This window comes from Borostomias antarcticus, assembly GCF_949987555.1.
Source record: "Borostomias antarcticus genome assembly, chromosome: 11".
In the NCBI taxonomy this organism is placed as follows: Eukaryota; Metazoa; Chordata; class Actinopteri; order Stomiiformes; family Stomiidae; genus Borostomias; species Borostomias antarcticus.
The window spans coordinates 21669804-21683621 of NC_140244.1; the positions used below are offsets into that span (position 1 = coordinate 21669804).

At 42.6% G+C, this 13818-nt stretch overlaps 1 protein-coding gene across 1 annotated transcript; it reads right to left on the bottom strand.

Moving 5' to 3' along the window:
- Positions 1 to 4316: 4316 nt before the first annotated feature.
- LOC311314935 (translocating chain-associated membrane protein 1-like 1) lies at positions 4317 to 13559 on the bottom strand. The gene is made up of 12 exons (XM_084445474.1): positions 13400 to 13559; positions 12534 to 12594; positions 12266 to 12384; positions 11638 to 11754; positions 11484 to 11542; positions 9843 to 9927; positions 9448 to 9518; positions 8012 to 8116; positions 7787 to 7930; positions 7427 to 7587; positions 7074 to 7149; positions 4317 to 6822 (listed from the first exon to the last, which is right to left on the bottom strand). The coding sequence occupies exons 1-11, from the start codon at positions 13517 to 13519 to the stop codon at positions 7076 to 7078; spliced, it is 1116 nt and encodes a 371-aa protein (XP_084301600.1). The 5' UTR covers positions 13520 to 13559; the 3' UTR covers positions 4317 to 6822; positions 7074 to 7075.
- Positions 13560 to 13818: the final 259 nt, after the last annotated feature.

Here is a 13818-nt window from a genome sequence, read left to right on the forward strand (position 1 = left end):
ATTTTTCTGTACTGTAGCTACACAGACTACTGTTAATGTTGCCTCTCGGCCTGGTCTAACCGGAAACACGCCGTATGCTCCTCCCCCACCTAAGCGCGACACGTCCTTGGGAGGCTCTAATCCCCGCCCTCATTCGAGGGAGCTCCAGAGTCGCTCCAAGTCAACACTGACATCACTGATCATTAACCGAGATAAAAACGGTTAATGCTTGTCCTCAATTACCTGTGTTCACGCTCAAATCGTCTAAATACGTGAAACGTTTACATTCAGACCATAATATGTGGTCCTCCATATTCATCTTGGGGAATATGCATAATGTCGTTTAGCCTAGGTGTGCATCTATTTGAAAGCATGTTCATCTGGAACGCACTATCCCCTCTCCACAGTGTTTATATTTCGCTATATCCTGTTATTGGAAGTGACTGATAAAAAAGTGTATAAAGCATGGGGGAGGGGGGGGGGTCGTTTTCTCAAATGAAATGATCTAATAATACACTGATACACAGTAGCCTACAATGCAGCATTTCACTTATTTGAAGAGCAGGACTCAAGTCTAGCTGGCTTGAGATTATGATAGCTAACGTTTTATCTAGTTTAACATGTAAACTGCTAGCTAACCCCAAAGCAGAGAGAGGTCAGGTTGATTTGGATGTGCCCATCCTTTTCTCAAATGCACAGATTTAATGCTAGTTGACTAGTTGAGACTACTGTAGTTGCAAACCTAGTAGGCTACATGCTGCACTGGACCAATAGACTAGGTAATATGATTGCTAGTTTGATGGGCAATGAATGTGTTCTTAAAGGACCATACCGGTCTAAATATGACTTGATCTCCTTAAAGGTGCTCAGTTCGATTTCTCTTTTCTTTTTTCGGCCACTAGATGGGGCAGTGGTGCAGTGTATCAGATATAAACAAGTGGGCGTTTTCACATACAGAATATATACAGATATACATGAATATCATACAGAAATACATGCCGTTCAGGAGGTGGGGCTCAGCGCTGGGCCGGCTTCACTCATAATAAAAATAAATTCTGCATTTGCTCCACAGGCACTACACCGTTGGCTATATTTTCTGTACATAGTTATGACTTTATTGCATATATTGGATTATTTTATTTTATTTTTACAAAAATTGCATTAAATGGAACAGAGCACCTTTAAACTAGTCATCCAACGTATATCACATTACCACAATCAATTTTCCGAAGCAAAGCTCAGTTAAAAGATATTTGCATATTCTCATTTTACTTACATTTCAAAAGTTTGAAGTGATGGCTTTAAAACATATTTTTAAATTGTTCCCTTGTTGCACTGACAGATCGCCCCATTAGTTTCAAATAATTTTCATTAGTTTTTATTAGGGGCCGGGCGGCCTCAGCTGCTCCTCAACTCATCTTCTTCTTCCTAGGAAGTCTGACTTCCCATGCATGAAAAATCACCAAACTTTGCACATAGGTCCAGTCCTATGCCAGAAGTCCTCAACTGGCATTGTGGCAATAGTCCTGATGGTGGTGCTAAAGCAACCGTCTAAAGTTTAAAACTTTTAAAAATCATAGCAAATCAGCCACGTGCTATCACTTTGCAACTACCACCAAAATGTAGGCCCAATTGAGCAGAAACTTCCATATGCTTTGAGCTGGCAAGAATTATGAAGTCCATCACTCTGATTTTCTCAAAAACTGTAAAACCTATCAAACCCTCCTCCTCCCACATTTTGGTAAATTGACACCCTAATTGTTACATTACATCTTCAGACTGTCCTCCACAAACAATCTTAACAGATTTTTGAAACATCAAAAATTGAGCCCACAGCACATAAAACATAAAAAAATCTAATTATTTCCAACCTGACTTTGAACCAATTCGGTAGAATGGTCCATGTAGCAGAATTATGGGAATGGAATACCTAACTAGTAACCTGCTGCTTTTATTACTAGGCTACTGTCTGACAGGATGGCTCAAGCCCCAACAGTCCTCCGAGCCCCTACAGCCTCCCTAGCTCCATCGGGCCTTCCCATCAGTCGCACAGTCCCACAGACATCCCCCCGTGGACATCAGCACAATGGCAAGGGCAAGCCAGAGGAATAAGAATTAGATGAGGCCATAGCCCTAGAGGAGCCAGGGCTGGAGGAGGTGGAAGGCCCAGAGATGATGAGCTGACTACAGAAGATGTCAAGATTGTCACAGAGTGGAGAAACTGAGGCAGGAGGCGGTAGCCAAGGCAAGGGTCAGTACATGATTGGAAATGTGTTCATCATTGCACTTAATGACTAAACAACAAAGCAGTACTATACTGTAGTGTTCTACAAAAGTGTGTGAGTGTTAGGAGTTGGTCATATTTCTGAGTAAGGCTGAACCTTTTTGGCCTGGTAAACCAGACTCATCATGAAAAAAAAAGTTTTCATGATAGAGTCTGGACTTTCAGCCATCCAGAGCAATTTGAGTTTTCCCAGAAAATGGAGCAGCATAACTGCTGTCCCACCCCCAGTCCCTGATTCGTTCCCGTAGATGTTGATGCAAAATATAGGAATACGCTCGTAGTAGAACACTAATGGCAGCTCCCAAAGCAACGAGCGGGAGCAAACTACAAACCGAGATCCCACCAGACCACTGACGACTCACGCCTAGTTAATGACCTGAACAAGTTCTACTGCAGGTTTGAAAAACAATGGGTGATACTGGCTACGAAGGCAGTATGCTGACAGAACACCACTAAACATTAAGATTTATTGCACAAATTAACACCAACAAAAGCGTACACAGAGCAAATATATCTTAGTATGAATAATTATCAAAAGATTCCAAGATTTTCTTGTACCTGTACTCTTGACTTTTCTAGTACCTGTTCAGAGTGGGAACATTCTTATTTTATGCAAAGTCCACTCAGGCAATGGGGGCTCCTTGCTCCTGGCTGTGGTCTTATTTGCTGTCCAGTAATTCACCTGAATGTTTGAGGTTATGTTTGAGATATGTTGATTGAATATGGACTGGTTTCCCAGACAACACACCTAAATATAAATAATCTAATGATAAGTAAATAGCATCAGGCCTGGGTTGATTGGATCAAGTTTAGGCCCTTAAGAGACATGGTTTTCTTTGTTGCTTTTTAGTCAATGGTCAAAGGTCAAGTACAACCATAGAACACACACACACAGTGGCCTCATGTTACTCCCTGGATACACACACGCACACAAACACGCGCGCAAGCGCGCACACGCAGGCACACAGACACGCACACGCGCGCACACACACACACACACACACACACACACACACACACACACAATATACAACGCCCAGTCATGCCAACTGGAAAATGCATGTGTACAAAAATGAAGAGGGCTAGCTCTGATTCTGAATGGGCTACCATGGTGGTTGATGGCTCCATTCAGGGGAGAAGCACCGGTACCAGTTTCCTGAATGTGGCTGGTTGTGAAGGGAAATGTATGCACGTTTGTGGCCTATAGAACACAATAATGAGCACAAGTGTGACGGACTTAATTTCGCTCTGCGTTGTTTTCTGTCACTCGTTCTCCTTGTTACACAGTACCGGTACATGATACAATGTCTCCCTCTCCTGGACACGTCAACACATTACGGGCCAATGGCACGACATTGATAATTTATCTCTGAATGTCTGATCTTTTCACTTATTTTTTCGCGGTTCTCAACTAGTCCTGAAAATTATACAAATGAATGACTAACTATATATATATTTTTAAAATAATTCCTTACTCCATTTTCACCATACGCCAACTGATGTGAACGGCTTCCACGGCGTTGTCCTCATGGAACTCTACTACTGCATACATAGTCTACTGTGGGTTATGCTGCATTCATGTAGTGTTGAAATAGTCGGAAAATGAACTTACACGAACGCCCCCTCAAGTCGGAACAACAAGTCGGCGAAAATGCTGCTTTCCATTGATTCAAATCAAATTATGTTTGAATGCGTACATGTTAAAATTGCTGTGTTTTCAAACTGTTTCCTCAAGTTTCTAAATAAAGACACAATTGAACTCCTGATTCTTTGCCTGATATCAGACAAAGTTGTCAGAATCCAGCGGATTCAAAGGTCTGGACCAAGGCTACTTGATTCGTCCACAAAAGAAAGGTACACACACTGTAAATGAGACTGAATCAGTCAGGATAATCAACAAAAGCTTTATTGAAATATGAAATAAAAAATACTAACAACAAAGAGAAACAAAACAACAAAAATCATAACGATTTGCATAAATACATCAGAGCATTTCAGAGACAACACCTTTGAAAAGTAATATTGCGACATCTAAGCAAGCAGCAAAATAACATACCAAAACAAGGACAGTGCATACTGTGTGTGAAACAAGTTTTTTTTTACCTGCTATGAAGCAGTTATGCATTACTTTATTATGTAACATTTTAATGGTTGTTTCGTGCCAGAAGTTGTTTATCAGTATGTAAGTCTCTGCATCTCTATCCAGAGATGAAATGACCATCACAATACTCAAGAACTAATGGTCAGTCCCTATGGTGCTCAACTATAATGCATGTCTTCCTTGCTTCTGAGCATGGATGGTGACTGGCTATATCTACTCAGACTGCACAGTCAAATTAGACAAAAACTACAAGACAGAGTGCCTATACTCCAAGCCTTTCTTTAGTATAATTTACCCTAAGTCAGAAAGGTGGTGCATGGGCCTGCATCTGTAAGACAATCCTGTTTGAACAAGCCTGCCGGAAACACCTCAAAACTAAAAAACGTCACTAAACAGGAATCTTGCTGTTCAGACATTAGCTTTGCTGCCCAATGAGAATAGCTGACACTTTCATAAGCTACTGTGTTTGCAACTGTAGGTAACTAGGGCTGCATGATAGTGGCTTCTGGGTTTTGTCATATATTAAGAGTTATTCGAGTAGGTCACTACTTTTTTTCACATCCCACACAAGCTAGCAAGCTTTGTTCAACAGTATATAAAAACAGCTCATACCAATACAGATGCAAAACAATGTTCATACATTTATGAAGGGTTTTTCCAACTATAAAAATAGCTTAAAAATCTGACATTTTCTTAGTACAGTGTAGCGCTAGTCATATAAATGTTTAACACCAGAGACAGTAAAGTAACAGGCTGGTATACAAGTCTTCTGCCCCTCCTTTCCTCCTGTGACACTGCCATACATACACACACACACACACACATACATACACACACACACACACACACACACAATATCAAAGACTCAAAATAGAGCAGTGTGAGGAGTCCTCACCCGCCAGCTTAAAACAATCTGCAGAGAGCAGAGTAGCTTTCCCATTCCAGGGCCATACGTGCACAGTGGTTTGCCAAAGCTTGGAACTTGGCCCCCATCAGTGGAAAGCAGCATTGGGTCTGAAGTATTACATACTGCAACGACAGCGTCCAATGGCAATGTCAGAATCACTGGGAAGGGGGAGCAAGAAGGCCCAATCACCCCAAATTTGGCAAGCAGAAGTCACAGAATCTCTCAGGGTGACGAGTGAGGGACAGGGATCACAGAAGCACACAGGAACCAACAATCCATTAAATATACTCACCAATCATTGCTTCCATTACAAAAGACTTTTTGGGACACAAGTGAAAAAAATCAATCTCAAACAAAAGCATAGATTGTAAAAGTACAGAAACCACTCAAGAGAGTCAATTAACTGATTCTTCAGCATTCCATGCCACAAGGGCAACAGCGTTTTTTCACCTCAAAAGCATAACTCATGCACAGCCCTCACTGCCAGACACGCATAAACACACAGATGCATACACAGAAGCATGCACGCACGCACACTCACATTTCATATTGGGTGTACAGTATAAGCAGGGGGTGGCTATGGACTCCACCCTGTGTCTCCATACAAAAAGGCCAACAAACAAAACAAAAACAACAGAGACTTTGAGGGAAAATGCATGGTTTTCATGCCACTGACATTTTAAGGACACTTGAAGAAGGATTGTATTGTTTAGTGGGTTAATTTAACCATTTTACTTTGTACCTCTCTGTCTGTGCTGGTTATAAAGTTTCTAAAGTATACAAAAAGAATAATACTTACACTACAATTTATGACTAAAATAAATAGCGTGTAGCTCTTGCAGCAGATGTAAAAAGGCCACTGAATGCTAGTGAGAGATATAGGCAAGCTCAACTGCACAGCCAAAACCTGAACCCTAAGGTCCTAATTATTGTCATCAGAGCTTCCATCTTGATACTGTAATTTAAGCACATAATAGATTGGCATGGATTATCCTCTGAGATTACTATACCGGGAAAGAACTCCTCCCTATACTCATCCACTGACACAACATCACAAACATAAAGGTATAATTACAACTAAAGAATTTTAGTTTACATGCACAGAGTCCAGTATCTAAGGCTCAGGGTTTGAATCTTAGCTCCTCCCCTCATCAAGATGGACCCCTGCTGAGTCAGACCCTCAAGCGAAGCATGTTTTACTAACGACAAAATGCAGTGCCCTCAATCCCATTGTAAACTGGATTTCATATGACAGAGGCAAGCCATAATAATGGCAGTGAATGGACACAAGGAGCAAATAGAACGGCCATTACTCAGTCCAATGTATTAACAGGTTTCCCAGAGTTTCTGGTCGACACCCTTTTCCTCTCAAACATGGTTTGGTTGAGAGCAGTTATCCAGGTATGCAATCTAGCAGTGCAAGAAGAGCAGTGTCTTTGGACCTGTCCAAGATACATGGTTAACAGGTTTGACTGAATAAGGCCCTCTTTGAAAAATGATCAATCCAGTTAAAGCATTGAACCTCTCGACCCTGTCCAGCCTTCATTCCATCTGCAGAGAACACAACCAAACAGTAATAATTATCTGGTTAGACAAAAACACAGAGAACTATCATATTCATAACAGATGTTCGAACCCCAAAGGGAGAGTCAACATAAAGTTTCTTAGTGCGCTGAAGTGGTTGTTTAGGAGAACAGTGGTTTGAACTTTAGCATAAGTTGAGTGAAAGATACACTGAATACAGTGAAAGAGAGTCACATTGACTGAAGCCCCCTCTCTCTGTGCTACGCCTCCATCTCTACCTCTATGAGGCTTTGGCTTTTCTGGCCCTGGGGGACATCTTATCTTCCGACTTCATCACCCCGTTGGCAGCACCTCCTGGTGACGTAAACATAAACAACATGGATGAAAAGTTGATGCATAATAGCGATAAAACAGTGCTTCATTAGCCATTAGCCAGGGTTCACCATACTTCACATCAGACATTCATCATATTTTCAATATCACAAATCTTTTCAGTATCACATCACATTTTCAGTATCACATCACATTTTCAATGTCATGTCACATTATCAATATATTCAATATCACATCATTACATACTGCCATTAACTGGAGGTATGTGATTAGAGGGGGGCAGCAGAGGCTAACTCACCCCGGGAAGGGTCCTTCTTCTGGGGCTTACTCTTTGGGCTGATGGCTTTCTTCCTGGAGGCCTGGTTCTGGCTGTGCTCCCTCCACTTCTTCAACTGAAAGTTGATGAACTTCCACATCATCCAGGCCTGAGTCAGGCAGATCGCTGCCAGACAGGTCATCCTGAGGGGCAGCATAGACACAGTAAAAGGACCTGTAAAAGGACCTTACAGGCTTGCTTTGGCAAAGACTGACATGTTCACTGGTTCTTAAGGCCTGAGCCAAAGTTTACAGCACTGAATCTGAAATAGAGAGTGGGAACAAGACAGATGTGGAAAGTACATGACATTTATTTGAGGCTGTTGATGGAGTCTGAGCTTGCCTGATGGTGAGTACATTGAAGTTGCCCTCTGCCAGTGAGAATCCCTGGTTTTCTGCCCGGGGCAGTCCGAACCCAAACGTCAGAACAGAGAGGGTGAGGGTGAGGAGACGAGCAATGACGAAAAGAAGCGCCCACAGAGTGAAACTGGAAAAGAGAGGATCCATATGAGACACTGTGATCTCTTCCAAAAAGCTTTTCCTACATGGTTGGTTATTCAGACCATACCCTTTCTGCTTGTTCTCATCGCTGAAGTAGAAGAGACGGGAGCCATGGAACAGGAGCTCCACCAGGTAGTGAGGGACCAGCAGCACCAGACCCAGTCTGTGGAGGCTGCACACACAGGAAACAACAAATGATAAATGGACTGCACTTATATAGCGCTTTTCCACCTTAGCGGCACTCAAAGCGCTTTATAATGGCCTCTCATTCACCCATTCACACACCAATGGCGGTAGCTGCCATGCAAGGTGCTAACCTGCTCGTTGGGAGCAATTTGGGGTTAGGTGTCTTGCTCAAGAACACTTCGACATGTGGACAGTTGGAGCTGGGATTCGAACCACTGACCCTTCGATCACTGAACGACCCGCTCTACCAACTGAGCTACAGCCGCCCCCTACAACTTGAGGACATGAGGTAAAGGAAGTGAGCACCCATGAGGGGAATGAGATACACATCATAACACTGAGGTAATTTGCAAGTAAAGTCTAATGACCTCATTCCCTACCACTGTCATCCATCATTGTCATTGATGTAGAAGGACCGACTCCCAACTCATTTACATACTGTATATAGGAAGGCAAAGGAGGAAGCAATCTACAGAACCGTAGAATCAGGGTAGGAGAAGGCACTACACCTCTGCACTTGGGAGTAATAAGTCACGTAACACTAGACCTGATTTGAGGTTAAAGGTCCACTTGCCTGAATATTCAAGCCTACAAAGATACATAAGGTGTTCTTAAGAGGATAATTTGAAATGATTATGTTTCCACACTACATGGTGGATGATTGAAATACTAAAATTTGAATCAATTTGGCTGTAGCACTTTCATCTAGGCACCATAATCCCATCACAGGTATTCTGAAAATTCCATCAGCATCTCTCAGTATTGTTGTTAAGAGATATGACACCATTTAACCTGCATCAATGATAGCCTCCCTTCAGCAGTCAGAAGAACCGACTGTGGTGACGTAATGGAAAATCAAAAACATCATAAACTGCCAACTGTCAGTTTATAATGAAAACAATGTCCTTCTGAGTACTGTAATTCTGACTACTGACACTCATATCAGTGACATTGAAGAATTGTATTACGAACTACTACAAACCTGCTCTGAGCGTGTCAGTGGACCTTAAAAGGTCATCTTTATGGGGCATGTGAGAGTAAAGCAAGGACATTATTAAAGGTTCACAACAACAACAGCAAAATGCTCTATCACCACCTCACCCAGAGCACTAACTCTGTCTGGTCTATTGCACCGTCAAGCCAAATGAGGTACTGGAATCACTTCACACGAACTCAGAGGGTGGTCACGGTCAGTGAATAATAAGACAACTCAGCCACATTTCACATGAAGTGATAATAAGACTTAATGTTTGAGGCGCTCGCTCGCTCGCACGCACGCACGCACGCACGCACGCACGCACACACACACACACTTACTTTAAGACATAGGCACCGGTGATGTGGGCGACATAAAGGCAAATGTAATACAGCTGTCTAGGAATGTCCTCCTGAAAGAAACCAGGTGGAGAGGTTCTTTGAAATACAGCGTTATTATACAAAATGAGTATAACTCTGATCATGTAGAAAGGTAGATAGTTATCGCACATCCAACCAAACCAGTCAGATACAGTGTACAAAAGCAGAGCAGGAAATAGGAAATACATTTCATGCAACGTTTCGACCAAATTGGTATGCCTGAGGAAGGCTATCTTGATTGAAAAACGTTGCACAACAATAAATCCACAAGAGAGCATGTTCCAGTGTGTGGCTTTCCCATTTCTTTCCCATTTCATCAATTGTGATCATGATAACAAGACTTCACTGGCCCTTACCTTTCGCACTTTCTGAAAGTAGAGCTCGGGAAGCGCGTGGAGCCAGTAGGATATTTGGCAAATGTAGAAGAACTTCACCTGAAAGCTACAGAGGACAGGTTACACATTGACAGAGTGGATGTCTACACACAGACTGAGGCCAAAAAAGAAGGGTCCTACTGGGCTGACAAATGAGACATGGTGAGGATGGTGAGGGCGGGAGCAGGGCACAGTATGTTGAGAGATGCCGGAGGTGGTGGACATGGTCTTTGATCATGAAATTACAGGTTTTCCATATTTTAGCTTCAGATGTTGCTCTTACACTTAGTCTAGTAATCATAGAATATCTTTGTAATCTGGCATACAGTGTCTCAGGTATTTTAAGCCAAGCTAAACACCTTGGCCCTCATTTACCAAGCAATCATATGAAAGAAAACTGGGTGTAAGGTCATTTCCACGCCAAATTCAGCATTTATCAATTTGGACGTGAACGGAGACTGTGACCAATATCTCAGGCCGTGTACGCAAGTTTGAGAATTGTCATGAGACCGATTCTGACTGGCATCTAAGCGCAGCCACATAGGCCTATTCACCACTTATATTTCTATTCACCAGAATATTTTACATTCACACAGGTGTTAGCTCTAATTAGGGGCCAGGCAGCTCAGCTAAGGAAGCCTGTATGGAAGGTAAAATAATGTATTATTATTATTATTATTATTATTATAAATCCTCAAGATGACAGCAATGTGCAATGGTTTTTGGATAGGCTACACAATTAAACAAGAAAGCTACCCAGCTCACCTACTGTCTGATTGTGTGAATTTACATGTGTGAACTATCCCTTAAAATAAATTTGTAAAATGTGAGATGGTTTTCCGGGATCTTTCCATGAAGAGTTGTTATTGGATGAGACAAATTTCTTGTTTTAGCTGTATTTCACATCTCCACGCTGTAAACTACAGGGTTGAGGCCAGAATATGTAGGGCTGTGATATTTGAATGACGACTGTGTTCATCTGCACCGACCGATCATTTGTATGTGATTGGCGGCCTACGAATGTTTGATAGATCATAAATGAGGGCCTTTGTATAGGGAAATCAAATGGGACATAAACATCGACCCGTTTGTTAAGCTAGTCATATCATACGCTATAAAAAATAACAGAAACCACACAATCAAGCTCTCGACAACATTTCGGCCTAGTCTTGACAAAAGAAGAGACCTTGAGTGTGTGGTTTCTGTTTTTCTCTTTTTCTAGCATATTTCACCCGTTACCGGTACCTCTCCAAGACTACAGTGTGCGTTTTCTCCTTTTTCCTAAGCTTGAGTCATACATCATTCTTCTTCATAAATATTTCAGGGCAACCTGACTCCGAACATGAATGTGATGAGCAGTAGCACAATACGGAGGCCGAGAGGGTGCATTCATTGAGCAGAATGCATTCTGGGACATCCAAGACATTTCCACTGCGCAGGCTGAGGCCTCAGAATACAAGAGGGGAATTCGACTGTTCTATACCTGGGAAATCAAGAACACCTCAAACATGCTGTAACAGAGGGGAGTTCTGATATCACCTTCTCCATTAATGACACTGATAACTGGAGAAATTTAAAAAGGTGAACTGATGGCATAAAATGAGTCTTTAAATCCTTACTTACACCATGTGGGTGTGTGGGTAAGCCTCCCATAAGAAAGTAGGATTTGTTGCGAATTCCTCCTAATAAATAAAAGGAGAAACTGTATAAGCCAAAGCACCAAGAGGGTGGCACATCATGTTCTTTGGCTCCAAGCAGCACCAGTTTGGCTCCTTACCGCTGTTAAGATGCTGCAGCCCCAGACGAAGGAGAATAAGTAGAATGCAGCAAGCTGTCCAGATTCATTGAACTTGCTGTGTTTGGTTTTGGACAGATGCAATCGCCGATTCATTTTCTGAAATGACACAGAGGGAGGCAGATCATTTCGTTTCATTCCCTCACATGCATTGACGCAAGGTGCTAGCAACTCCTGTAAATGTAAACCCATTCATTTACACACCCGTTGTCTTTAATGCACACATCCTCAGATTGATTGGCTTGAGTCTGAACCGTACAAGACACATTATGTCATGTACATAAACAAAGACGCTGATGCACTCTTCCTCCTAACATCTCAATGTAGCTGATGTATGGTGATTACTTTAGTGCCTACTGGCAGCTGAGCATCACCCACCCAGGTAGTTACACAGTGGTAGTGTATGAGTGGAGCTACAGTGCCCTCCTCCCCTGCCCTCTAATAGTGCTTTGAGTATTTGGAAAGGTGTGATATAAATAGAATGTTTATAATAATAACAATAATAATAATAATAATTATTATTATTGTTATTAACTAACTAACCCTCCCCTGGCATGTATGCCTGTTTATTGTATGTAACCATCGTCTACATGGGCCCAGGGAGACTCACATCCAGAATGTACTCCTGAATCAAGGCGTGGAGGATGACAGCGATGAGCAGGTAGAAGAACACGGTGGCTATGTCCTTAGGGCCATACAGGTACAGGTTCACTGGCTCAGCCCTCTCAACTGAAGGTCAGAAGAACACAGCAAACCATCAACAGCTTCTAATCCATGGTAGATGACCCATGGAAAATTATCATGCTTGTCCTTGAGGAAGGAGAACAACAGACTAGTTCACAAAATAGTGTCCAATAGTATGATCATTGTAGACTCACCAAGACTTTGAGTCACATTGTACTGAACTGTTATGAACATGATGGCAAACTTCGCAGTCACCTGAAACACAGGATTACAGAAAGGGATTGAGGAGTTGGCTTGGACTGTATGATGCAAATTGGCTCTATAATCATGATACGCATGCTATCAATACTTGATTGGTCTCCCACACTGACTGAACTAAGATAAACATCCAGTCTTGATCTCAAATGAGCATCCGGACAACTATGGTTGATCGCATGAAATGTATTCACTCTCATCCTGTAGTGTCTGACTCAGGCTATTTCACCATACCTTCCACTAGACTTCAATGTCCTGACTCTCTTTGCCATTAATTAGCTAGCTAGATAATACGTGACTGGCGTGGCATTTGCTTTGCATAAACCGTATGTGATTAGCTAGAACGTTACTGACATACAGGACGGGGAGCTTGCTGAAGCAAGGTCTTGTTTCATTACCATGACCAGAACAAGTTGGCCTGCATTCAGCTCGGCAGTAATAGTCAACACAGCACTCACAGGCAAGGAAGCAAGTGATAAGGTGTTGGAAGGTTTGTTCTGAGTATTAGTTTGACAGTAATATCATATTTTGCAATGCATGGATGTCGCTCCTTTCCAAGATAGCTAGCTGGCAAGCTAACGATATAATAGCAGTCGGCCTCCCTCCCCTCTTCCTTGGCAATAGGTGTGACACATGAGAGGGGAGAGAGGCTTGCGCCCGGCCCCCTGAATACCGCTGTCATAGCTAGATAACGTTAGCTGGGTAGCTAGCCGTAGTTTAATCGCAATCGTTAAACTTCGTTATTCTCTCTTGGTCTTGCGTGTACGGTACACGGGCTTGTCTAGTCTCAAATGCATAACGTTACCTCGAACATCAGGCCGAGGAGAATGATCATAGCCACACACGAAACCATATCCGCGTGATTCTGGATCACGAAATCATGGCTCAGCACCGGTGGGCTCTTGTTCTTCTTGCGGAAACCCATGGCTGAACGACAGCTCTCCCTCCCCGCTGCTGCAGTCACTTGCTTATCCCCTGTTACACCCTCTGCAACCTATGTTGTCAATAAACAGTTAGCTATTCATGTGTTAAAAACGATCGAGATGTGCAACACCACACACGTCGTTCCTGGCCTGTCGGATGCCCCTCCCAGTTCTTACGTCACTCCAAACCCCATTCATGAACCGCCCATTGCCGTAGCTGGAGAATCCCGCCTTATGATTGACACGAGCCTGAACAAAACAAACCACGTGTACGAGGAGCGAGTCGATTCAAATGGGATCT